Below are 26,756 nucleotides of genomic sequence, written 5' to 3' on the forward strand. Positions count from 1 at the left end.
CACACCTACATCCGTTATAAAGGCCGTTTTATTTCTGTCGGCCTTATGCATGCTGACCTGGTGATATCCTGAGAATGCATCCAGAAAACTAAGCATGGCATGACCAGAGGTCGAATCTACCAGCCTATCTATCCGAGGTAATGGGTAGCAATCCTTAGGGCAAGCTTTATTCAAATCTGTAAAATCCACACACATTCGCCATTTCCCTGTCGGCTTCCTCACCATTACTACATTTGCCAACCATTCGGGATATGTACAGGGTTCTATAAACCCTGCTGCTAAGAGCTTATTCACCTCGGCCTGGATTGCTTCTATCTTCTCAGTCGAGAAATTACGCTTCTTCTGCCTTATCGGCCTAAACTTTCTATCAACATTCAGCTTATGTTCCATTACCTCAGGATGTATGCCTGGCATCTCACTGGCCGAGAACGCAAAGACGTCGGCGTTCTCGCGCAATAAACTTATCAGGTTACATCTGGTCTCCACATCCATATCCGCCCCAACTTTCACTGTTCTACTGGGGTCGCCTGGCTGCAATTCAACTTGGACGGTTTCTCCGCCCGGCAACGGCCTTGGTGTTTCTTCAGGTCTTGCATCAAAGTTTTTCACTGTCAAATCTTGCACTGTCGGTTCACCTTCCCTTGTTGGGTTGCATGGAACTGTGGCACTACCAACGGGGTTCTTTAAAGCTGTGACATAACAGGCTTTTGACATAACCTGGCCTCCATACACCTTCTCCACAGCTCCCAAGTTTGACACATAGGCTATTGCCAAGTGGTAGGTTGATACAACAGCCTGCATGTCATGAATTATCGGTCTGCCGATAATTGCGTTATACGCCGACTTGACAAACACCACCAGAAACTCTGCCATCACATCTCTTGCTTGTGGTCCATCACCCATCCTTACAGGCAACACAATGCTCCCCTCCAGCCTCACAGTTGATCCATTAAACCCGATTACTGGATACGACACCGGTTTCAGGTATTGCCTCCCGATATTCATCTCATTAAAAGCTTGAACAAACAAAACATTTGCTGAACTGCCCCCATCTACCAGCACCCTTTTGATGTCGGCACCATTTATCTTGATTATCAAGACTAACGGATCGTCATGTGGGAACACTACACCTCGTGCATCTTCTTCCGTAAACACAACTTGTGGTATTGATGCCGGCCGAGGACGATTATCTACATCCAAAGCGCAAACCAGATGCCGGTGCTCCGCTAAATGCTTCTTTGCCCCACTAATCGTTCCTCCGTGAATCGGTCCTCCCGTTATCACATCTACTCTTCCAGTAGATAACGGTGGTATTCCTGCGTCCCCTTGTCGGACTATTCTTCCTTGAGCTCTTTCAGGCCTTGCCTCTATCTGTTGCCTCTCGACGGCCTGCGCCGGTTGTTGATTTCTACCGGTATTCAACCGGTATTGTGTTAGGTGCCCTCTCCTGATCAACTCCTCGATGTTGTCCTTCAATTGGGTACACTCTTCTGTATAATGCCCCACATCCCTATGGAACATACAGTACTTCTTCATGTCCCTCGACCTTGCTTTCATGGGAATCGGCCTTGACCAATCTTCTCTGTTCTGATTCACTGAGTAGATTGCAGCCCTTGGTGTATTCAGGGGGGTGTAGGTGCTGTATCTCATTGGCAGCCTTGTCGGTCTGGTATCTTGCCGACTTCCTCCTCCCCTTCCCGGGGCAGGAGTTCTCGGCCTGCTTCCTCCAGACGAGGTCCCCTCATTTTGACTTTGCCCCTTTCCTACCACCATATGCCTGCTACTCGTCTTCAACAGCTCCTCACTCTTTATGTAATCGTGAGCTTTGCTGAACGCTGCCGCCAATGTCGGCAGACTCTTCCTTGTAAGATACCTTTTAAAATCCGAATCAACTAATCCATTCATCAAAGCCATCACAGCTATCTCCTGTTGTAACTTCGGAATAGTGTTTGCTTCATTATTAAATCTCCTGATGTAATCCCTCAAAGATTCATCTGATTTCTGCTCCACAGCCATCAATTCTCCAGAAGTTTTCTGCCTCACGCTGTTACTGACGTATTGCCCTACAAACATCTCAGTCAGTCTTTCAAAGCTATCTACTGATCCAACTTCAAGGTTGTTAAACCAATCGGCCGCAGCCCCAATCAAAGTTGTCGGAAAGACCTTACACCAAACTGCATCTGAGTTTGTGTACAGCATCATGTGTCCCTCATAAGACGTTATAAATCTTGCTGGATCCCCTCTTCCATCATATCTACAAGTCGGCATTTTCACTTTCTCCATTGGTTGTTCTAAGATGTGCTGGGCAAATGGGGATGCCCTTAACTGCACTATCGTGCGTACTGCTTGACCTGCCACTTGTGAGCTTCTTTGCTGCTGAGTTCTGGTACTCGCAACACGGCTCGAGGATTGCTCATCTTGCCGTGATGTTGTATGCGTCCTTACTGATGACTCATGCCGGGGTCTCCTTGACGAGTTCTCAAGCTGATTGTGTTGTTCCTCCTGATGATGGTGCGATGTTCCTCTATCGGCCTGGGCAGCTTCTCCTTCAGCCCGTGCTGCCTCAGCCTCCTTTCTCTTCTTGCTCATTACACTCATCACCCTTGCGGCTGTTTCCAATTCATCTGGAGTAAATGCTGCCATAGGATCCTCTGCCTCCCTTCCTCTTGCAGGGGGGGTTATCGGCATATGGAACTGATTACCCTCTAGGGTATGGGTTTCATCTACTATCTCCACCTGTGGTTGTCCTTCTGGTATTCCATTGTTTAAATTGTTTCCGGCCATGATTATTGTTGTTGTATATATATTTTGTGTGAGGTTCTTAGGCGATAGAAGTGATCAACTGCCCCTCCTTCTAGCGCCAAATTGTTTCTGTCTGATCCCAACTCCTCTAGGAACTCGGACCTGAGATTCTGATACCCCTATCGGCAAGCTGAGAACCTACACAATGAGAAGAAGTTAGCTAACCCCGGGGTGATCCGGGGATAACCACTCCGATGATAAAGTCAGAAAGTATTTGAGAAGAGAGGATAAGTAAGAGAAAGAAAGTAGAGAGAGAGATTAGAGAGAGAGAGAGTCATTAATTGTCCCTATTAATGAGGTCTTACCTACTTATTTATAGTAATCTACCTGGACAGGTGGCTTTCACCCATGCACAACCTTTCGTGCCAAGTGTCGAGTTTCTGTTGCCACGTGTTAAATTGCGGCAGGCCGACATGTCCTCTTTCTGTAACATATCGGCGTCTTCTTGTGATCTGATCACGTGCTTTCGCAAGATATCGGTCATGCCCGGATATCATCCCATACACAAAGGAGATAATTAGCTTTACAATTATTTTCCTAGTTTAAAGCTTCTGTTAGATGTAACGTATTTTATGGAGATTGATTCCTAGTTTGTAGCCTAGGGTCAAGCTTTTACTTTGAATATATTCTGTATAATTGAATGAGAATAGGAAGCAAAATATTCCCATCTTCTTTCATTGTATCAACCTAATTATCTTCTTTGACTAAATTATATACATTATATTTAACAATTAACAATTATTTTCTACTGTTGCTCCTAATTACTACAAAGTATATTTTAAAATTTTGATTATATGGATTTGTAAAAAAAAGAACTTATGCATATAATAGCTGTTGTTCATATAATTTATTCGGTCTAAACTAATGCAAGTATGCAATAAATTAAGAAGATTTGTATCCACAAAAAAGTTGTTACAATTTTTAATGGAAGAAAAATAAGCAATCACCACTTATAGTCATTGAGGCAATATCTTATATAGAATAGTTGTTGTAAAACAAGTAAATTACCATAATATATAAAACTAACATTTTCTTTAGTGAACTCAGTATTTTACTATTTTTATTAAATATATGTCAGCTTTCAAATTTTTTTATTTATTATTGTATTGAAGATTTTTACAAATAACTTTGTGATATTTACCTGCAATTATTGAATATTGTAACAGATTATTAATAAGAAACCAAATTATATGAGATTACTTTTTATGATATTATATTATATTATATATATATATATATATATATATATATATATATATATATATATATATATATATATATATATATATATATATATATATATATATATATAGTTACAATTGTAATCATTTATTCTATAAATAAGCAATCACCACTTATCGTCTTAGGTTAATATAAAGTATGGAATTGGATGACCTTCTCATTAGCATGCTTAACGCATCAATAACTTAATACTAAAACAGACACTGGGAGTGACGTATCACATCCTGGTGCTGTTTTTTCCCTCCAAAACTCCCCTTCCCTTTTTAACTTTTTTTTTTTTTTGGGTTAATATTTGATTCTATAATAAAATCATTCCAAATCTTTTATATTATATTTATGACAGATATATTTCTTTTTACTTGGTGTTCGTAATACTTACCTAAATAATTATTTCAATTTCTTTTTAATTGTCTTTTAAATGGGGTGTTATAAGATTTTAATTTGCCAAAAAAGTAATGAAAAATTGATTCATATAATAGATCTTACAGAAATTACTTTAAAACATTACTTAATTTTTTTTTTCAAATACCTCTAGGTTGTAGCTAATATTTTATTTCAATTTCAATATAACTATATATTCAAATTAATTACAATTTTGTTTCTGAAATTTTACTACTACGCATATGTTATCATAAATGAAGGATTTCTACAATATAGTATGACTATAAAATAAATGTTGTGTTTGACAATTATATCATATGTCTAATTATAGGGAAAGTTAAAATATCAATTTTTTTTTTTTTTTTTTTTTTTTTTTTTTTTTTTGTAAATTACGCAATTTTATATGTAGAGCATCAATCCATAAATAGAAAATGTAATAATATAGATTAATTTTGCCCATTTATTGATTGTTCTTTGACTAAATTATCAAAGTAATATTTATTTCCATAGAAATGAATTTTTAGGTATAAAATGTGATATATTATTTGTAATTAATATATATATATATATATATATATATATATATATATATATATATATATATATATATATGTGTGTGTGTGTGTGTGTGTGTGTGTGTGTGTGTGTGCGATATTATTTGTAATTAATATATATATGTGTGTGTGCGATATTATTTGTAATTAATATATATGTGTGTGTGAGAGTGAGGGATAGCTCAAGTGGTTAGAGCTCCCTCCCAGTTCCAGGACATCTTGAGATCGATTTTCACCCCTGCCCTTTAGCTCTCTAAACACCAAAAAAAATATTTATATGCGCACACACACACTTTTGTGCACTTTTAATAATAATTTTAGTGGAGATTTTAGTCCGTTGTTTGAATAATTATGTTTTTTAAAAATGCATTTATAAATAAGTATTTACTAATATGGCCACTAGACCTGATCAAACCAAGTGTCTCGCTTGGAAAAATTCTCGGGTTTAGGTAGCCTAAAAAATCCATTTTTGTTTAATTTTTTTCCTTTGCCTATTAATAATACAGATTATGACATTATAATACCTATATATTTGATGGGTATGTTTTATCAAATTTTTTTGTTTTATATACTTAATTTTCTTATAAAAAATTAGACTCGGGCCTTAAACTAGTATATACAGATTACAAGTCAAAAGCTAGCCTACAATAAAGGCATTATATAAGGGAAGGATATATACAAAACATACTCTTAACTAAATTAGAGATATGTACATAAAACAGAATATATGATAATTATATCATATATTCTAAAAATAATGATGAAAACTCATATGAATTATTTTCCTTTCTTTTAAAAAATTCAATCAAATTCATTTCTTTTTTTGTTAAACAAAATCAATCATAAAGCAAATGAATTAAATTCTTTAACTTTCTTTTTAAAAAATCAATTAAGTCAGTCAAATTCATATGAAATATTTTGTTTACAAATAAAGGTATGGATGTAACATTGAATGAGCTATCGTTTTCGTCAAATTAAGCAATTTACTTAACAGCTAATCTTAATCTTATATTAAAGGCAAAGTTTTTTGTAAATTAATCAGGAATTTATCACATGTCATTATTAACTTGTATTGTATTTTTGAATAGTTGCTATACTTATATGTATACATAATACAAAAGTTGTCACCCGAAATATAATTTGCTATCAGACAAAGGAATAGCTTTTTGATATTTACGTAATTTACGCATTGTAACTGTGTTAATACATGTCTTTGGACATTTGAGTAGGTCGAAATTTTAAATGTACGGAAAATGAATGTAATCAAACAATTAAGAAATAGGGTGTTGGTACGAACTTGTTTTGGGTATTACCCTTATGCATTGTATGTATAATTGATAATCACAAAAAAATTGTTATCATAGGAAAATGGCTTATTATCAGTACTTAAACATTAGGACTTAAATTAAATAGAATTATCATTAGGTAAAAATCGTGTGTGTGGCAAATATATCACACGTAATACAATAATGCTAATTTGACTCTTGGTTTGCCTCTATAATCCCTTAAAGTATGATTAAATTCTTATGAATAGTTCTAAAATGATTATTCCCATGGAATTTTTCTAAAGGTGGGTGTTTGACTATTTTAATTAGTTATATTGAAGTATATGGTTATAGAATTAATACCACTATAGTAGATATATAAGTTACCATTGATATCAAACCTTAACTTGGTAACATGAAATGTGGTTTGTCTAGTGAAGATCAAAGTCATATTCACTATCAATTAAGAATATAACAAGATATTAATGAATTAAAAAGCAATACTTGGTAATGTCCAAAGAACGTAGGGTCGTGGCCAATAATTAATAGAGATGTTTCATATAGGTAATGGATGGATATTGTACAATCAAAATCAATTATTGAAGGATTAAAAAACCAAACCCATGTTTGCTAAAACTCGAAATTCGAAAAACTCAAAAATTTCGAATATACTATTTAGATCTGGCCATATTTTTGATGTCCATTGTTGCACAAGTACCACTAAAGGAAACTGGATATTATTTAGAGGTTAATTCATTCATGGATTAAGAACAATGAAAAAGCATGAAGAATAGCGAAGAACATTGAAGAACAATTTTTTATTTCGATTTGTATATTTAATCTTATTTAAGATTTTATTTAAAAGTAATTTTGGTATAATATTTTTGAAAATAAAAAATATAATTTCAAAAATCAAAAAATAATTTCTGAAAAATGGAAAAGAATTATAAATAGAAAAAATAAAAATAAAAAAAAAGTTTGACCAACTATTTAAGTAAAGGAAAAATTAGCCAATCAAATTTTATTGTAGTGGTGGTCAAAATGAGGAATGACCATATTAGAATTTTTAAATGGTATTATTATAACTTCGGCCAATTTGACCAAGCGTGCTACTGGACAAAAATTTGAATTAAATATCATAGCTGAGAAGCTCAAGGTTAGTGTTTATGTTATTCTTTTTTTTCGCAGTTTTGGTTGTGCTAGAAAACTGAATTTTATTATGTAAATTTCGACAATGTTTTCATTCACCTTATACAAAATAAATATCATAGTCCCTCCGTCAATAGTTCTCCCAACTCAATGTTGCGAAACAAAAAAAAGTCAAAGTTCAGAATGACTTTTTTAAACAAAGGAAGTACTATTTTTTAAGGATTTTTGGTTTCCCAATTTCTTTATTCGTTATAGTGAGCAAGTCTAGGGATGGCAGTGAGTCGGGTTAAATGGAAGACCCGCCTCATCCCCGTCCAAGTGGGGCGGAGATGGAGGGAGATTTGGCGGGTGATGGGGCGGGGATGGGTATAAAATGTGTACCCACCATGGGTGATGGGACGGGTATGGATTTTAGAGTAGACCTGTCCCAAATCCGCCCCGTCCCGTACCCACCTTATACCCGCACCATATTTCTTTTAGAAGAGTTTAGAATTTATGGAATTTGATACCCCCTAAGACCCAATAAGCTTGAATAGTGAAAGTCCCAATTTTCTTAACCTAATTTGATTAATTGTCATTAATGTAATACAATAGAGCATCATGGCAATGGGTTTGGGACGATTTTGGGGCAGGTATGAGGTGGGTATGAATATCCAAGTGGGTGAGGGGCGGGGATGGATCCTATTTTGTATCTGGTGGAGCGGGTATGGATGTGAATATTGTACCCGCCACGGATGGTGGGGCGGGGATGGGTATAAAAATTTTAAGGGAGTTGTTAAATAACGCCCACATTCTTATCAAAATCGCCCACAAATTAGGAATGAATTTACGTTCTTACCCATACTCAAAATCCTAAACTCTTTCTCTCTTTTACTCTCTAACATCACCTCTTTCTCTCTCCTCACTTAAAACCTCTCAAGAAAACTTAAAATCACCACCACCACCAACCAACACCACCATTGCCGCCGCTACCGCCACAAAACAACATTCACCACCTTAAATCACCACCACCACCACAAGGTCCACCACTTCAATATCACCACCACCACCGCCCATAACTGCCGAGAATGCCACCGTCGAGGAACGCAGCACGCACGAGTGAGGAGGACGCAACCCAGGCGGAGCGGGTATATTTTTTTTCGCCGGAAAAGTACTCAACCGCCCTGTCTGTGCGATTCAACCGTGGTACAACCGCCCAAGTTAGACGATTTGACCATGGTCAAAACGCCCAGGATATACGGTTTGACCATGTTCAATCTGAAGGAATTGTGTCTTCGATAAGTGCAATTACTAGATATATCAAGGATCACTATTATGGAGATAATAAGTTCATTCTATTGGGGCGTCATCCTCTGTTGCTAGACTATGAGAGATGATCTTTGGACTAGTCAAATAGCTCAAAGCCCTTTAGAATGGATCCTATATTGGTCACACACAAGGGTATTGAGTTAAGCAAGTTAGAGGCCCATTAATGGGCCTCATGAGCAATTAATTAGTCATAAGTATGAGTGGGCTAAGTATAGTTTGAGTGGGATTAGGAATTGGGCTTGGATTTGGACTTGGACTATTATTTAGAAATACGATCTATAAATAATAGCCTTGCCTAGGGTTGAATATAGAAGTCACAATTGACATACAGTAAATTGTGAATCAAGCAACCATCATCCAAAAGCCCTCACTCTCTCTCTCTCACTCACGCACGCCTCTCTCTCTCCCCTCTCACCCACGGCCGGCCACCTCTAGTGGCCACGTGGTGTTGCGCGGTGGTTCTTGGCTAGTTGATCGTTCGTTCATCTCCGTAGAAGGTCGATAGAAGTGTTCTTTCGCGACTAACTAGCATTAGTGGAGGTCTTAATCCGTGCCCGTGGACCAAGTAGAGGAATCACGTTTGAGGTTCTTTATCTCCCCATTGTTCTTGCTCGATCATCGTGGAATCACGCTTCAAAGGTATAATTCTTACTTCTTTATGTGTTATGCATGAGATCCTTGGTTTGGTGCTGTGTGAATATGATTCATGTTAATTCCGCATTTAGTACCTATAATCTCCTACAGTGGTATCAGTTAGCCTCTTGCATCTACATATATTGAGTAATAATTCTTTGATAATCCACAATTTTAATTCAATTAGGAGGGAGAATAATTTAATTATGGGTCAATTGTTATTTTAAATGTGATTTAACAATTTAGAATCATTAAAGGTGTTTAAATTTGCTCCATATTAGCCATAATTTGATCCGAATTTTGCCCCATAAAAATCGAAAAAATTCGAACCCCATAAACCCTTATTTCGAAATTTTCGAAAATTTTAAACCCTAATTTGTGAAATTTTGTGTTTAATTTTGATTTATTTCGATGGTAATATGTTTAAGGAATTTAATCTATTTGATTACATGTTAAAATTATGAATTTTTCATGATCAAATTTTTAATTTAAGTGTTAAATTAAATAGGGGATTAATTTCATCAAGAACCCTAATTTCAAAATTCAATATGATTTAATTTTGGAATTAATAGGACCACATAAAGTTTAATTTAATTAAGTAATTTCAAAAAAAAAAAAAAAAAAAAAAAAAGGAAAAAGGGTGATATTACAGCAGCAGCCACCGCGGCTGGGTGGCGCTGCCACGGCGGTGCTGCTGCTGGTGGTCCAGGAGGGAGGGGCGGGGCTGGGTCAGGCAGCAAGGGGCAGCGCAGCACTGCACCACCCCTTTGTGTGTGCTGCTGCTGTTGTTCCTGCGTCACTGCAAGGGCAGCGCACACCGTAAGGTGTGCGGCCACCGTGGCTGGCTTCGGCTGGCCACACCACGGTGGCTGACGCGGCTTTTTCAAAAAAAAAAAAAAAATTATTTTATTTTATTTTAGATAAAATCAGTTTTCAATTTTAAAAAGGATTAGTTTTGATTTTGAAAAGGATAAGTACAAATCCTAAATAAAGTTGTTATTTTTGATGTTTATCCTTAATAAAGTTGTTATTTTGGATAAAGTTTGTTAAGTTTGGATAAGCATGGAGCAAAAGATTCTAATTGGATAATGATTGATTAAATAATATGATTATCCCATAATTATTTATGGATAATAATTGATTTAAAATATGTGATTGGTTAGTAATTAGGATAGAATTTCCTAAATTAATTAGGATAATCATGGAAAATAAATATGATTTATCTTCCATAATTCAAATAAGATTTGATTCTATCTCATACCTAAATTAAAATATATGATATTTTATGGTTGGTCATGAATAATATATGATATTATCTAATTACAGTAATTAATTAAAATATGAGATATTTATAGCCATGTTTCCTCTATTATGATCATTCGATGTTATAGTTTAGGAAAGCATGATGAGTGATTTATTATATGGCACTTTATAATATATGATATTGTTTATTGCTATATATATAGACTAGTATGGCCCATAGATTCTAAATACGATCTGCGCATCGTGATGTATTTTTGTAATCTAAATACGGTCTGCGTACCGTTGAGTATTTTTGTAATTTATTTTATTTTATTTAAGTAGTAGATAGAGTAGAATAAAATTACAGGTTGCAGTTGATCCAAAAGCAAATGAAGTGAAGGCCCAATGGAGCAAGATGGATGAGATCCATGAAGGTTCAAGTGGGAGCATTTTACTTTATTAGTTTTCTTAGGATTAAGGGGCCATACTACGTCATGTTTTATTGCATTAGTAGTTTATGCATGTTTAGGTTTATTTATGTTGTTTGATGATGCGCTAGAGTTCACTATATAATCACAACATAATAAATCTAGATCCCAGTAATATTGAGGCAACTTTTCCAATTAAAAACCCGATGAAACCTTTGACATTTGTGATGGGTCATGCCAAAGCTGGGCATCATAATTTTCATTGGAGAGTGGGGGTAGGACAAATTCTACACTTTTAATTGGTTATACTCAACAGGGTTACCTAAAGACAAAGTTTAGAACCTTGAAGCTAAGGGTAATAATTAAACATGTGATGATTAATTATTCAACCAAGAATTACAAGAGTTGTAATTAGTAAAGAGTTTACTCACCTTGAAAATGTAATGGTTGATGGCAGGGCCAAAGTCCGGTTAATTATTGCACAAATAAAGGATCTTGGAATCATTTTATTCAATAGGGATCATTTAAAATTGAATAAAATGCTTTAAAGTTACCAATAAATTCTAAAATTACTTATGGTACTTTAAATTTATTAAACATAATTATTGAATTTTGCCTCGTTTTGTTTTTGTTTGTAGATGAATAACTTATATGACAACACAGATTTACCAATGAAACTCAATTTAAGGCTAAATCTCAGAAACTATAGGGAATGGGAGGGCGAATTGAGAAATGTTCTCACAAGCCACAAGCTTGAAGCTCGTCTATATGTTCCCATTGAGAACAAGTGTGCTCTTGGTCAGGATCCTGAAATGCATGCGAAATTAGTTTTGGATGCACAAAGGGTCAAGTTCCTAATACTAGAATCTATTCCAAACTGTTGGTATAATAGATTCATACGGTATGAGGTGACCAACTTATATCAGTGTCTTCGTGCTATCTGTAGAGGTGGCATGGGGGCATTAGGTAGTGGAGGTGTCAACGATCCAAATGTAAGAGAGATCGTTAACTCGATCCCTCAGATTTACTATTCCTGGGCTGACAGTTTAAGGTATGAGACTTACAGGATTCATGGTAAGATAATGGCAAAGAAACTCTTACCTAGTCAGTCAGTGAGGAACCACGTCAATGAATTGGTTGATATGATCGATCAAATGGATATCCTCGGGAAACCGATCGATGATGATTCTGCGCGTGACATTATCTTGTTCTCGCTCCGTGCTGGTTTTGACATTGTGAGACTTTCTCATAATGATGAGGGATCATCAGCGAATTTGATCAACATCTTACTTAACCATGCTGAGGAGTACCTGATTAGGAGAGATTGCCAGTGCTTCTATTGTGGTGGATGGCAAGCCCATACACCAGGGTGTCCCCATTATGCACCAGTGAAAACAGAAGGTAAGGAGTTACTTGATGTTTTTGTTGTAGAGATTAATCTTACTTCATCTTCCACTTGGGTATTCGATACCGGTTGTGGTGCTCATATCGTTAATGACGTGCAGGGCTTGAAAGGAAGTAGGAAGCTAGATCCAGGGGAAGTAACACTTCGAGTAGGGAATGGAGCAAAAGTTGCTGCACTTGCTATTGGAAGTTATCATTTAAGACTTCCTTCTGGACTAATTTTAGTACTTAATAACTGTTATTTTGTTCCCAGCATTACTAAAAACATTATTTCAGTTCCAGTTTTAGATACTGAAGGTTTTTCATTTGAAATAAGAGACAAACGTTGTTTTATTTCAAAAGAAAATATGTTATATGCTAATGCTAAGTTAATAAATGGCTTGTATGTTTTAGAATATGCAAATCATATCTACAACATAGATCATAAAAAGCAGAAAACAGATGGTTCAAACCCAACTTACCTATGGCATTGTAGGCTTGGACATATTAACCAAAAGCGCGTCCAGAAATTACATAAGGATGGACTCCTTTCTTCTTTTGATTATGAATCATTTGAAAACTGTGAGTCATGCTTGCTTGGAAAAATGACTAAGTCACCCTTCACGGGTATAGGTGAAAGAGCTAGTGACCTTTTGGGACTCATACATACAGATGTGTGTGGACCAATGAGTTCAAAAGCTAGGGGTGGATATAATTACTTCATTACTTTCACTGATGATTTAAGTAGATATGGTTACATTTACTTAATGAAGAACAAGTCGGAAGCCTTTGAAAAGTTCAAAGAATTCCAGAATGAAGTACAAAACCAGCTTGGGAAAACAATTAAGGCATTACGATCTGATCGTGGTGGCGAATATTTAACCCAAGAATTTGATGGACATCTGATTAATTGTGGAATACTTTCACAATTAACCCCTCCAGGGACACCTCAATTAAATGGAGTGTCAGAAAGGAGAAATAGGACTCTACTAGATATGGTTAGGTCCATGATGAGCTTTACTGATCTTCACATATCATTCTGGGGATATACATTAGGAGCAGCTGCGAATATACTAAACAGAAGCCCGTCCAAAGCAGTTGAGAAGACACCATATGAGTTATGGACTGGAAGAGTTCCAAAATTGTCTTATCTCAAGATTTGGGGATGTGAGGTCTATGTAAAACGTTTACAAAACGAAAAATTACACCCAAAATCAGACAAATGTTTCTTTGTGGGTTATCCTAAAGAAACAAAGGGGTATTACTTCTACAATCGCGAAGATAACAAAGTGTTTGTTGCTCGCGATGGTGTCTTTCTAGAAAAGTAATTTCTATCTAGAAAGCCAAGTGGGAGTAAAGTGGTTCTCGAAGAAATTCGAGACGAGCAACAAATGGATGTGGATAACACCACGTCAGAGGCGAGGGCGCATGAGACGATTAATCGTGCGTCGGAGCAAGCTAATTCCACCAGCGAGACTCCTATCGTCCCACTTGAATCTAATTCATGCGAAAATCTTCAAAGTGTTGGAGAGAAAATTTCTACTGTTGCTCCTACCCCACATAGGTCTACCAGAATGAGAAACAAACAGTTTATCGAGGTTTTGTTAACAGAGGATTCTGAAATCTTCTTATTGGAGAATGAGGAACCCACAACCTACAAGCAAGCTTTGGTGAGCCCCAACTCAGATAAATGGCTTGAGGCCATGAAATCCGAAATGGAGTCAATGTCTGAAAATAAAGTGTGGACACTAGTAGACTTACCTAATGGGGTAAAACCCATTGGTTGCAAATGGGTCTACAAGATTAAAACAGACAAGGATGAAAATGCCTACATCCATAAAGCAAGACTAGTTGCAAAAGGGTACAGACAGATTCATGGTATTGACTATGATGAAACTTTTTCCCCAGTAGCAATGCTTAAGTCCATTCGGATTCTTCTAGCGATTGCCGCATTTTTCGATTACGAAATTTGGCAGATGGATGTCAAAACCGCCTTCTTGAATGGGTTCTTGACGGAGGAAGTGTACATGACACAACCTGAGGGTTTTGAAGATCCGGAAAATCCTAGAAAGGTATGCAAGCTTGAGAAATCCATTTATGGATTGAAGCAGGCATCCAGGAGTTGGAATCTACGCTTTGATGAAGCGATCAAAAGGTTTGATTTTGTCAAGAGCGAAGAGGAACCTTGTGTATACAAGAAGTCTAGTGGGAGCAGCGTAGTTTTCTTAGTCTTGTATGTGGATGACATACTTCTCATGGGAAATCACATACCAATGCTTGAGTCAGTCAAGGAATGGTTGAAGTGTTGTTTTTCCATGAAAGACTTAGGTGAAGCTGAGTACATTTTGGGAATCAAGATCCATAGAGACAGGTCTCGAAGGATGATTGGACTAAGTAAAGAGACTTATATTGATAAGGTTCTTGACAGGTTTGAGATGACAAACTCCAAGAGAGGGTTTCTCCCCATGTCCCATGGCATTACGCTCAGTAAATCTCAATGCCCGGTTATGCCAGATGAGATGAGACGTATGGCTATCATTCCTTATGCTTCTGCAATAGGATCGATAATGTATGCCATGATTTGTACAAGGCCAGATGTTGCATATGCTCTAAGCATGTGCAGCAGGTTTCAGGCAAATCCAGGTGAAGCACACTGGACAGCTGCCAAGAACATCCTTAAGTACTTGAGAAGGACGAAAGGAATGTTTCTAGTGTATGGTGGCGAAGATGAGTTGGTTGTCAAAGGTTATACGGATGCGAGTTTCCAAACAGACAGGGATGACTTTAGATCTCAATCTGGATACATTTTCTGTCTGAATGGAGGAGCAGTGAGCTGGAAGAGTTCGAAGCAAAGCACTGTCGCAGACTCTACGACAGAATCAGAGTATTTGGCTACTGTTGAAGCAGCTAAGGAAGCTGTTTGGATAAAGAAGTTCCTGACTGAGCTGGACATCGTACCAAGTGCTCAAAAGGGTATCGAGATATACTGTGACAATAATGGAGCTATTGCTCAATCGAAGGAAGTTAGGTCACACTTCAAATCCAAACATGTAGAGAGGAAGTTTCACCTCATTCGAGAGATCGTTGACAGAGGAGATGTCAAGATGAGCAAAATTCACACGGATGAGAACATCGCTGATCCGCTTACTAAACCCCTTCCAATGCCTAAGCATGAGAAGCATACTAGTGCAACTGGATTGAAGCAAAGGGTGTAATTAGAAGTTGTTTTTGTTTTGAGAAAATAAATTACATATGTAATACATTCATTTGCAGAATTATGTTTAATCAGAAATTATCTTTTCAATCTTATTTAATTGTGGTTTCAAGATTAAATAAAATGTTCAAAATAATTATGGGTTGATGGGCTCATCAGGTTATCTATTTTAGAGACCTGGTGTATGAAACCCCACAGGTGAACAAAACCCATATATTATTTAAGTTCCTAGTTCGAAGTCATTAAAGTGGACATAAATGATTTCAATTATTGGACTAGCATGTAAGATTGATTGGATAGCTCGGTTTCATGGGCTATAGGAGTGTAGTGAAGCTCGGTCAATCACATGGATATGCATGAATGATGCATGATCGAACTATAGACCAACTTTGAAGTTCAAGTATAGAACTTCCGGATATATTAGTGGATTCCTTTGACATGAGTGGAACATTGGTTTCATTCAATGGATGATATAACTGTGGTACATTCAAACGTCTTCCCGTAACTGGAGATTATAAAGGGTGTTTCCTGGTTATTTCAGAAGTTGAGTGGGAGCTTTGGTTGCCACGAGATTGGATAGAGTCTTCCTATTTAGGAATGTGTCATGTTTTGGCCTCTTGAAGAGGGAGAATTCAGAAAATGCATGGCCGTGCTCAAATGTGTTATATAGTAACCATTTGTTTTGTAATTCTAACTCAGATTTCAAGAAACGATTTGTAGATTAATATAGATTCTATAAGAAGTAATCATATTATCAAATCGACACAAAATGACTTAAGGAATTTAAATATTGCGCACTTGTCTCAGACAAGTGGGAGATTGAAGGAATTGTGTCTTCGATAAGTGCAATTACTAGATATATCAAGGATCACTATTATGGAGATAATAAGTTCATTCTATTGGGGCGTCATCCTCTGTTGCTAGACTATGAGAGATGATCTTTGGACTAGTCAAATAGCTCAAAGCCCTTTAGAATGGATCCTATATTGGTCACACACAAGGGTATTGGGTTAAGCAAGTTAGAGGCCCATTAATGGGCCTCATGAGCAATTAATTAGTCATAAGTATGAGTGGGCTAAGTATAGTTTGAGTGGGATTAGGAATTGGGCTTGGATTTGGACTTGGACTATTATTTAGAGATACGATCTATAAATAATAGCCTTGCCTAGGGTTGAATATAGAAGTCACAATTGACATACAGTAAATTGTGAATCAAGCAACCATCATCCAAAAGCCCTCACTCTCTCTCTCTCACTCATGCACGCCTCTCTCTCTCCCCTCTCACCCACGGTCGGCCACCTCTAGTGGCCACGTGGTGTTGCGCGGTGGTTCTTGGCTAGTTGATCGTTCGTTCATCTCCGTAGAAGGTCGATAGAAGTGTTCTTTCGCGACTAACTAGCATTAGTGGAGGTCTTAATCCGTGCCCGTGGACCAAGTAGAGGAATCACGTTTGAGGTTCTTTATCTCCCCATTGTTCTTGCTCGATCATCGTGGAATCACGCTTCAAAGGTATAATTCTTACTTCTTTATGTGTTATGCATGAGATCTTTGGTTTGGTGCTGTGTGAATATGATTCATGTTAATTCCGCATTTAGTACCTATAATCTCCTACACAATCGTTAGTTTGGGCGGTTTGACCACGGCCAAACCGTATTTTCTGGGCGGTTTGTCTACGGTAAAACCGTATTGCCTGGGCGGTTTGACCGTGGTTAAACCGTCTTACTTGGGCGGTTTACGTAACTAAAAAAAAATTAATTTAATTATATATTTATTTTGCATATTAATAAAATTATATATTTGTTTATTTTAAGTGCATATTAATTAGAAATATGTTTAGGAAATAAAATTATATTTGTTTATTTTAAGTGCATATTAATTAGAAATATGTTTAGGAAATAAAATTGTGTAATTGTTTATTTAAGTGAATGTTAATTAGAAATATGTTTAAGAAATTAAGTAAATAATTGTTTATTTTAAGTGAATATTAATTAGATTTATGTGTAGGAAATAAAATTATGTAATTGTTTATTATTAGTGAATATTAATTAGATTTATGTTTAGGAAAATAAAATAATGTAATTGTTTATTGGTAGTGAATATTAATTAGATTTAATGTTTAGGAAAATAAAATAATGTAATTGTTTATTTTAAGTGATTATAAATTATATTTATGTTTAGGAAAATAAAATAATGTAATTTTTTTATTTTAAGTGATTATAAATTAGATTTATGTTTAGGAAAATAAAATAATGTAATTTTTTTTATTAGTGAATATTAATTAGATTTATTCTTAGGAAAATAAAATTATGCAATTGTTTATTATTAGTGAATATTAATTAGATTTATGTTTAGGAAATCAAATAATGTAATTGTTTATTATTAGTGAATATTAATTATGTTTATGTTTTGGAAATCAAATAATGTAATTGTTTATTATTAGTGAATATTAATTAGATTTATGTTTAGGAAATCAAATAATGTAATTGTTTATTATTAGTGAATATTAATTATGTTTATGTTTAGGAAATCAAATAATGTAATTGTTTATTATTAGTGAATATTAATTTAGATTTATGTTTAGGAAATCAAATAATGTAATTGTTTATTTTAAGTGAATATTAATTATGTTTATGTTTAGGAAATCAAATAATGTAATTGTTTATTATTAGTGAATATTAATTAGATTTATGTTTAGGAAAATAAAATAGTGTAATTTTTTATTATTAGTGAATATAAATTAGATTTATGTTTAGGAAAATAAAATAATGTAATTTTTTATTATTAGTGAATATTAATTAGATTTATAGAATTGAGTATTAATTATTTGTATTACATTTTTTTATTAAATAATAGCCACAAACCGTTAGAAGGCTAAATATCGAGTTCACACGTGTCGAAGGATCGGGTCCTCGACATACTCGATCTCGTGGTGTTGATACTTCTGTTAGGAGGGAGAGGGTAGCTTCTCGCACGGTGGATGATGTCCTGGGTTGGCCTTCGGATGCTCAGCACGAGCTAGATCAGGTCATTGATGATTATGATTGTGATCATCATGACACGGAGGATGCCACGACTTCCGAGAGTGGGCGAGGAGGATTCGAGCATGGGGAGTCGTCGTCTGGGATTTTTGTGAGGAAAGGTAGAGGAGGGAGGTTTGTGGGTTCTACGACTACGACTTCGAGCACCGGCCGTACTCGTAGGTCTCGTGGTTCTCGAGACTCAGATACGTCTTGGCTTGTTCACGAGGCGATGCCAGGTGGTCCAGCTAATGGCAGTCTTATCCCTAGCTATGCAGCTCACGTTGCTTCTTGTGTTTGGGTCGGGGATGACCGTGATCCGTTGAGGTGCCACAGTAGGATTCAGTGGTGTAGGTCGTTGTAGGAATGGGAGACAGAGCTGAGTGCGGATTTACGTGCACGCCTTAGTGTCACTGGACTACAGCACTTGCCGTCTATCATGCATTTTCACATTGATTGGCCTCTGATCTCTGTGTTCGTTGAACGGCGGCAGCCAGATACGAACACTTTTCATCTCCCCTTTGGTGAGATGACGATCATGCTACACGACGTCGCTTATATTCTGGGGATCCCCGTTGAGGGTGACTTGGTTGACATGGTTAGCGACAGTGCATCTCTCCAGGTTGACTTTCAGGAGTTGTTGGGGCTGAGTAGGGATGAGCTTTTGGTGAAGCCGAAAGCTATTTGGGAGAACGGTGCTGTAGCGGTGACTAGCATCTATGAACGGTGGAAGTTGTTGGATCGGGTCCCAAACGTTGAGTTCATGGGTTTCTTTGTCACACTACTTGGTAGCACCTTGTTCGTTGACAAGAGTGGTCACCGCCTTCCTCCCTCCTGCATTTTAGAGGTGAAAAAGTCTTATGACGATCTTCACTGATATTCTTGGGGGTCAGCTACACTTGCTTTCTTATATCGGCAGTTGGGTATCGCCTCCCGTATTGAGTGTAAGGCTATCGGAGGTTGTCTCACGCTTCTGCAGGCGTGGATATACGAGTACTTCCCATGTTTTCGGCCTTTGTCAAGGAGCTTTAGTGGTACAGCCAGGTGAGGCACGGGCCTCGATGTGGGATCCACGCTCAGAGTCGAGGGATCACCAGCGACTTATATCTTTCCGTACCCGACTTGATCAGATGACTGATGCTGAGGTAGTATGTGAACTTAGCTTGCGTATATTATATTATTATTTAACGTCTTCACAACTAATGTAACATTCTTCTTATGATTGCGTGTGCAGGTTAACTGGCGGCCCTATACACTTACCCCCGCACAGGACGTCCCGAGAACCACGTACATGGGATGTATACAGTTTCGGGACATCGTCGAACCGTATAACCCAGACAGGGTTTTACGGCAACTTGGTCATGTGCAGGGGATACCGCGGCCCTGTTTTAGGCCTGACAACGCGTACAGACCTGCTAATGTTTGGTCGTATAGCGTTACTTTTCGAGGTCAGGGGTTATGGGATAAGTTTGGTCTTGGGAGCTGTTGTTTCGGCCTGTCGTTCCATCCACCTCTATTGGATGGACAACCCACATGCACACCTGACTACTTGGCCTGGTTTTACACATACTCCCATCCTCGGCTTATCAGTGATACCGCGATACTTGCCCCCCACCAATTCCAGGGAGGACGAACACTGATTACGTAAGTATTTGTTACTTGTTTTCCATAGATTACTGTGCAACTTAATATTGGTACTAATTATTTTTTGTATTTTTTACAGTGGATGGGTCGCTCCATGCATGTTATACGACGATTCATTGCTGATAGCGGCGGTGAGATTACCCAGACAGTGGTTGAGGCCCAGGAGCTTATTGCGGCGTGGGATGCAATGATGAGGATGTAGTTGATTTCATTTTCTTATTTAGAAACTAACTTCAATGTTTTAGGTTATGTTGTAAATTTTTTTAAATTTATTATTTGAATTTAAATTTGCATAATACATTGCTTAATTCTACAGCTATGCAAAGTTCTACAAGTAAACATTGCAAAGTTCTATCACTAGTTTGTAGCTAAAGTATTCCATGTTGCTATCCGACCTACATATCGTTGATCCCAGTCTTGCACACTAAAATTGCGCACGTCGTACCAAAAACCTGCTACAGGAGGGATTGGAAAATTAGGTGACATGTCCAATCGAACATAGTGATAGTTTGCCACTGTGAGGAGTGCAAACTCCCTATATGGGCCCGTGGCAGTGGACGGGGCACTCCATGGTAGCACAGTGATGCATGGATACACACCTACTCCATCTACGCCAGCACCAAAAAGCATAATGGCAGTGTTGAATAGGTTAGCGATCGGAAACAAGTCCTGAAACACTACCATCCAATGTTCACTTGTGCATCTCCCACCAGTCCATTTGATACGACGAACCTCATTCTCCAATTGATCAGCATAAATTTGAGAGTAAAGGTTAGGATGCGTGGCAACCTCATTTGCAACCATAGTCCTGGCCAACATCCATTGCTCCTGGTCACCCAAAAAGAAATCTGCAACACATCGAAATCCGCAATTTCCGTCACCTATCGGGTCAAGCCAACCTTCCAAAAACGGCAACATGAATTTCGGAAAATGATCGACGTATAAAAAATCATCGATGTTCATCTGACTACCTGTAATAATCACCAGGAAAGTATTTTAGCATTATAAAAACCCGACAACGTCCGCACTAATTAAATCTCAAAAGAATTAATTAAATGTAAAACATATTAACAATAACAATAATAATAATAATAATAATAATAATAATAATAATAATAATAATAATAATAATAATAATAATAATAATAATAATAATAGCAAGTAACAATAACAACAACAATAATAATAATAATAATAATAATAATAATAATAATAATAATAGCAAGTAACAACAACAACAACAACAACAATAATAATAATAATAAAGCATATACCAGAAGGCGTTTCCATGTTTACTGATGATTGTGATCGACCACGTTCGGAGCTAGATGTAGAAGTAGCACGACCCCTACTTCGGCCGTGACCTCGCCCACGACTACGACCGCCCGGAATATGCTCGAAGCCACTTGGATCACGCCTGGTAGATGAGGACCACTGTTGGCCTTGTGGTTGACCCCTGGCTGTCTCATTTATCTCGGGCTCTTCATAATCTACATCTTCAGGGTAAAGCTCCGCAAACAATACTCAGTTCACACTTCGCACAAAACTGGCATCACGAAGTAGTACCTCATCAACCAGGGATCTAAACTGCATCGTGTCATGTTCCAACTCATCCTCAAAGATAGGAATGTCAACACCGTCTCCAATGACTAGGGTTTTCCAAAAAGGATGGACCTGATCCAAATACAACCCCGTACCACCCTAAATCGAGGTGTGTATAGTACAAGCGCATGGGAGTCCGTGTGTCATCAACATCACATCATCAGATAACTCTCTCATCCTGTTCACCTCCTGCTTAAGAATTTTGAGAGCATGGAAGGAAACATAGCCACTGAGATTGTGCAAGGGCATTCCCCTGTACTCCACTCTAATTCGTCGTCTGGAGTCCTCCAAATGATGACGAATTTGAATAAGCAAACCCTCAGTGGCGCGGTGTACGCGGTTGAAGATAGAATCCATTGACCCTTTGGAGCTTCCGAGCCACTTTTTAAGCACAGAATGTTGACTCTCTACCCTACACGTGTTCACGTTGCCAAAGTGCAGCACCTTATTTGTCCAAGCCGGAATAAACTTGTTCTTGTGTAGAAGCCAAGTTTTTTTCACATAATCCACCATGGTATGCCTTGACCTTCTCCAAGTATCCTTCATTTGTTGCAACTCAAATTCATATTCATCCTCAGTTGTCGCATTCATGATTTTTGACCACCTCCCATTCCTAAATTTCTCGGCAGTCACCATGTCTTTCTTACACAAATGGTATACCTTGGCCAACACATCTTTGTTGATGTGCCACCTACATAGCAAGTGAGCTGTGTTTGGGAATATCTCTTTCACCGCCTTCATAAGTCCCAACTCTCGATCAGTTAGTATCACCTTCAAAACCTATATACAACTTCAATTTCTCCAAGACCCACTTGTAACTCTCATAGGACTTTGTCTTCATTAAAGCATACACGATCAAAAAGTTTTGATTTGTCGGTGTGATCCCAACAATCTCGAAAAACGACATGTTGTATCTGTTTGTCTTGTAAGTGGAATCCATCCCTATGACATGTGGATATGTTCGTAACATATTCGCCATCTCTGGATGTGCCATAAAGGCGTGGGTGACAACACGTGTGTCGGGGTCAGCAGCTACCCAACTAACGTATTTGCGCTCATTGGCCAAGTGAAGGAACTGGTTGACGACATCTCTCCCTTCACTAGCATCAACCCTAACACGACTTCTGAAATTGTAGATGTGTCTCATGTTAGGGTTCTCAGTGGGAAACGCATCTTTCACTGCCGCCATTATGTGACTAGGTTTAGCACATGCTGAACTCATTTGACTAACCAATTGCTTCGCAGCCGGACTTAAACCACTCACTTGCCGATGACCCTCTCGATATACCATCATTGGGTGGTTATGCAAGCCATGCAAACCTGATGAAGGAATGATTTTCCACCCTTGATCATCCACCATACATGTGACCTTGATACGAAATGGACAATTAACACCCTTTCTTTTCGTGTTTTTCCGTACAGCATTCTCCATATCTATATCTTCGGCTGTGTTTCTATGGCCACGATCGCACTTAAGATACTTGACCGGTCGCCATCTCGTTGTTTCTTATACAAAGACTTTGTAAGGAAAAAGCCGTAACGTATGGAAATGTTTTGTGCCCATTCAAATGCTTCTTCAAAAGTCGGGAAGATCATTGACGTTATAAAATATGAACTGTAGTCGATGTCATCGCCACCATAATCCGGCAGTGATGCCTATTAAACATCCCAACAAAATATTTTTAAAATAATAATCATAATCATAACAACAATAATAATCATAATCATAGTTATAGTAATAATAACAACAACAACAACAACAACAACAACAACAATAATAATAATAATAATAATAATAATAATAATAACAATGAAATAATAATAATAACAATTAAATAATAATAATAAAAACAATATTAATAAAAAAAAAAAACAAACCGGGCGGTTAAACCGTGGTAAAACCGTGCAATCCGGGCGGTCCAACCACGGTCAAACCGTGTATTCCAGACCGCCTAGAATACACGGTTTGACCGTGGTTGGACCGCCCGGATTGCACGGTTTAACTGCTCGGTTTGCCCGGTTTGACCACGGTGGACCGTTTTCTTTGGGCGGTTTGAGTTCCGGCGAAAATAAATTACCTCGCGAAGTGGATCCGGCGGAGTACACGGCCTGCCGCTATCATTGTCCGTCATGTTGGCGGTGGTGGCGACGGTGCAATGGTGGTGACGGGCGGTGGTGGTTGTGTTAGGAGAAAGAGGAAGAAAAGGGTAATGTTGGAAGTTTACATAAAAATGTGGGCGATTTCGATAAAAATATGGGCGTTGTTTAGCAGTAGAGATTTTTAAACAGGTATGGGTATGGAGGTACCATCATCCGCATCCGACCCGCCCCATTGCCATCCCTAAGCAAGTCTCATGTTACCAATCAATTATAAAACCAATCAAACTCAAAATTTCATCAATTACATGTCTAGAGAAACATAGTCTCCATTTGAATGAGTATTATTGTTTTTTAGATTGTTGTGAAGCTTACAAATGGCGAATTATGTCACGGAGAGGTTCGTGCTTACGAATTTCACTATAACCTGGCTGTTATAAGTTTTAAGGCGAATTCTGAGTTGTCGATTGCAACACTAAGAATAGTAAATAATTGTCTCAATGTGAGTCCGATCCAAGCCAACCCATAGATTTTGAGCTTACGTCATTTCAACTCCGTCATCATTCAAGCTCAATTATTCTCATGCCCGGTGATGCCCTAGTAGTTGTAGGGCGTTATTTTGCTGAGCCATTTGATCTCATGGCTGCTCCTGGAGAATATAGGTCTAAGATAAACCACGTAGTTATACATATTAATTTCTTATGTTTAAATAATATCTCCGTTTCATGTTATTTGCAAAAAATGAGTTTGCAGATTTGCAAAACTTGTGTGTGAAATAAAACGGCAAGAGAAAGATAGAGATGTATGTGATAAAGAAAAAAATAGCGAGAAATGATTACTTAAAAAGGAATGAAATTTTTTTTGTTCTACAAGAGTTCATAGTTATTGTTGCTAATCATACGAAACAGAGGTAATATTTTATTTACATTTTCTTATGCTTATGTTTTTGTTTGTAACAGTCTTGATGGTGGTGGATATGACTGTATAGAGCTCTTTATGGCGACTTGCTTAATTACAAGAGTATCCTCTCTCCTGTGCTTTTTTCATTCTTCCTACCTACCTATTTGTTTTTGTGTTTGTGTGTGTAATTCTATTAAAATTTGTCATATGTTTTAGATTGTGAGAAGTTCTACCGTTTACTTTTGTGCTAATGTATGCACAATTATCCTACTAATTCTATTAAAATTTGTCATATGTTTTAAATATGATATGGCTCATAATTCTTGAAATGGAATGCCTTTTCATGACTCTTCTACTAATTATTACTTTTTGGTGTAGTGTGGTGATGGGTCCGCCAGAAATTCTTGGCCTCAAGTAGGTAGAGTCCAAGTGGACTCAACCAAGGGTATGTTCGTAATTTTAAGAAAAAAGCACCTTATCTGTATAGTACCAACGAGATATATAGATAAAACCATCCTTAATAGTATCGAAATACCATCCTACAACAAGTTAGTATCATTATAGTACTACAGTTAGTATCATACTTAACAAATATTGTTGTTGGTATAAGTTAATATATTGTTGGCAATGTTATTAAAATCGCGATTCGGATCGTAGAATCGTACGATTCTACGATCCTAATCCACCTAAACGATGTAAATCGCTGGTAGAATCGTTATGTTGTAGAATCGCTCATAGAATCGGTACCGATTCTACTCCTGCAAAAAATCTGATTTTCGAAACCCATAACTTTTGATTCCGAAGTCGGAATTAGGCTTATAATATGTCATTGGAAAGCTCTTGAAGTCTACTTTCTAATAGAATTAGTTTCGTACCTATATCATTTATATATTTTATGTTATAGACTAAAGAGTGTAAGGGTGTCATAGTTGAACCTAACTTTAGTCAACGACTTACATATTATTCAATCTAAATCATAATAAAGCTTATGAAACACCAATTTAAATAACTTTTAAGATTCTATCCAACCATTTAAATTTTGTGGGCATAAGAATGTATTCATAAGTCTCATGCACTCAACTTTGGGCATATAAAAAACACTTTTATAACATGAGTTTGTTGTAGTTGTCATTCTTTAGCTATCTCGTTAAATGAACTAACTTGACACTTAGTTTTCTATCATTATTGGATTTTTTTTTTAATTATGCATGGGTCTAGGGAAAACAACTTTACAAGTCAACAACGTTATTTTTTTTCATAATTTAACAACAATTGTCGTGTTACTCTCATGGTTAAGAATGTGTACCAATAATCCGACTTTATAGTTTATATTGTATTGTTTGAGTTATGCGCGTATGAAATTACTTGAAAAACTATTTTATGTTTGTATGTCAATATTATGTTACTAACATATATTATTATCATTCTCATTGCTATAAAATTATGTATGTAGTCATTTGTTACATTTTGAAGCCCAATTTTACATTTTGGTAGAATCGTACGATTCTACGATTCGATTTTACCCCACTCACCGATTCAAAGTGAAAACCCGATTCTGATAACTTTGATTGTTGGTATCCTAACTAGAGTTCTGTTGTTATTTAGCTGCTATCCTAATTGGAGTTCTGTTTGTATTTAGCTGCGTTCGAATGGTATCAGAGCCATACGGTTAAAAGTTAAACTAAGTTGTTAATATTCATAATTAAGTAAAACTGGAGAATACTAGGCCTTCTACTGAGTCTAAGAAACCTGATTTAAGCATTATTATCATAACCCTGAAAATACTAGTAATTTTGGCCCAGTCCCTTAATTATATAGTAGATTAAATTGGCGAATTAAGATCGGAAGTTGATAACATACATGCTCCTTGTATTAATATCGAAAATAAGATATCA

At 37.0% G+C, this 26,756-nt stretch overlaps 1 protein-coding gene across 1 annotated transcript; it reads right to left on the reverse strand.

Annotated features, from left to right (window-relative positions):
- Nucleotides 1-20,619: 20,619 nt before the first annotated feature.
- Nucleotides 20,620-23,296, reverse strand: LOC145591932 (uncharacterized). Its single transcript, XM_081648413.1, has 5 exons — nt 22,653-23,296; nt 22,021-22,555; nt 21,829-21,936; nt 21,537-21,771; nt 20,620-21,233 (listed from the first exon to the last, which is right to left on the reverse strand). The coding sequence occupies exons 1-5, from the start codon at nt 23,294-23,296 to the stop codon at nt 20,620-20,622; spliced, it is 2,136 nt and encodes a 711-aa protein (XP_081504539.1).
- Between the last annotated feature and the right edge of the window lie 3,460 nt (nt 23,297-26,756).

Source organism: Chenopodium album, chromosome 18, assembly GCF_948465745.1.
Source record: "Chenopodium album chromosome 18, dcCheAlbu1.1, whole genome shotgun sequence".
Taxonomy (NCBI): Eukaryota; Viridiplantae; Streptophyta; class Magnoliopsida; order Caryophyllales; family Amaranthaceae; genus Chenopodium; species Chenopodium album.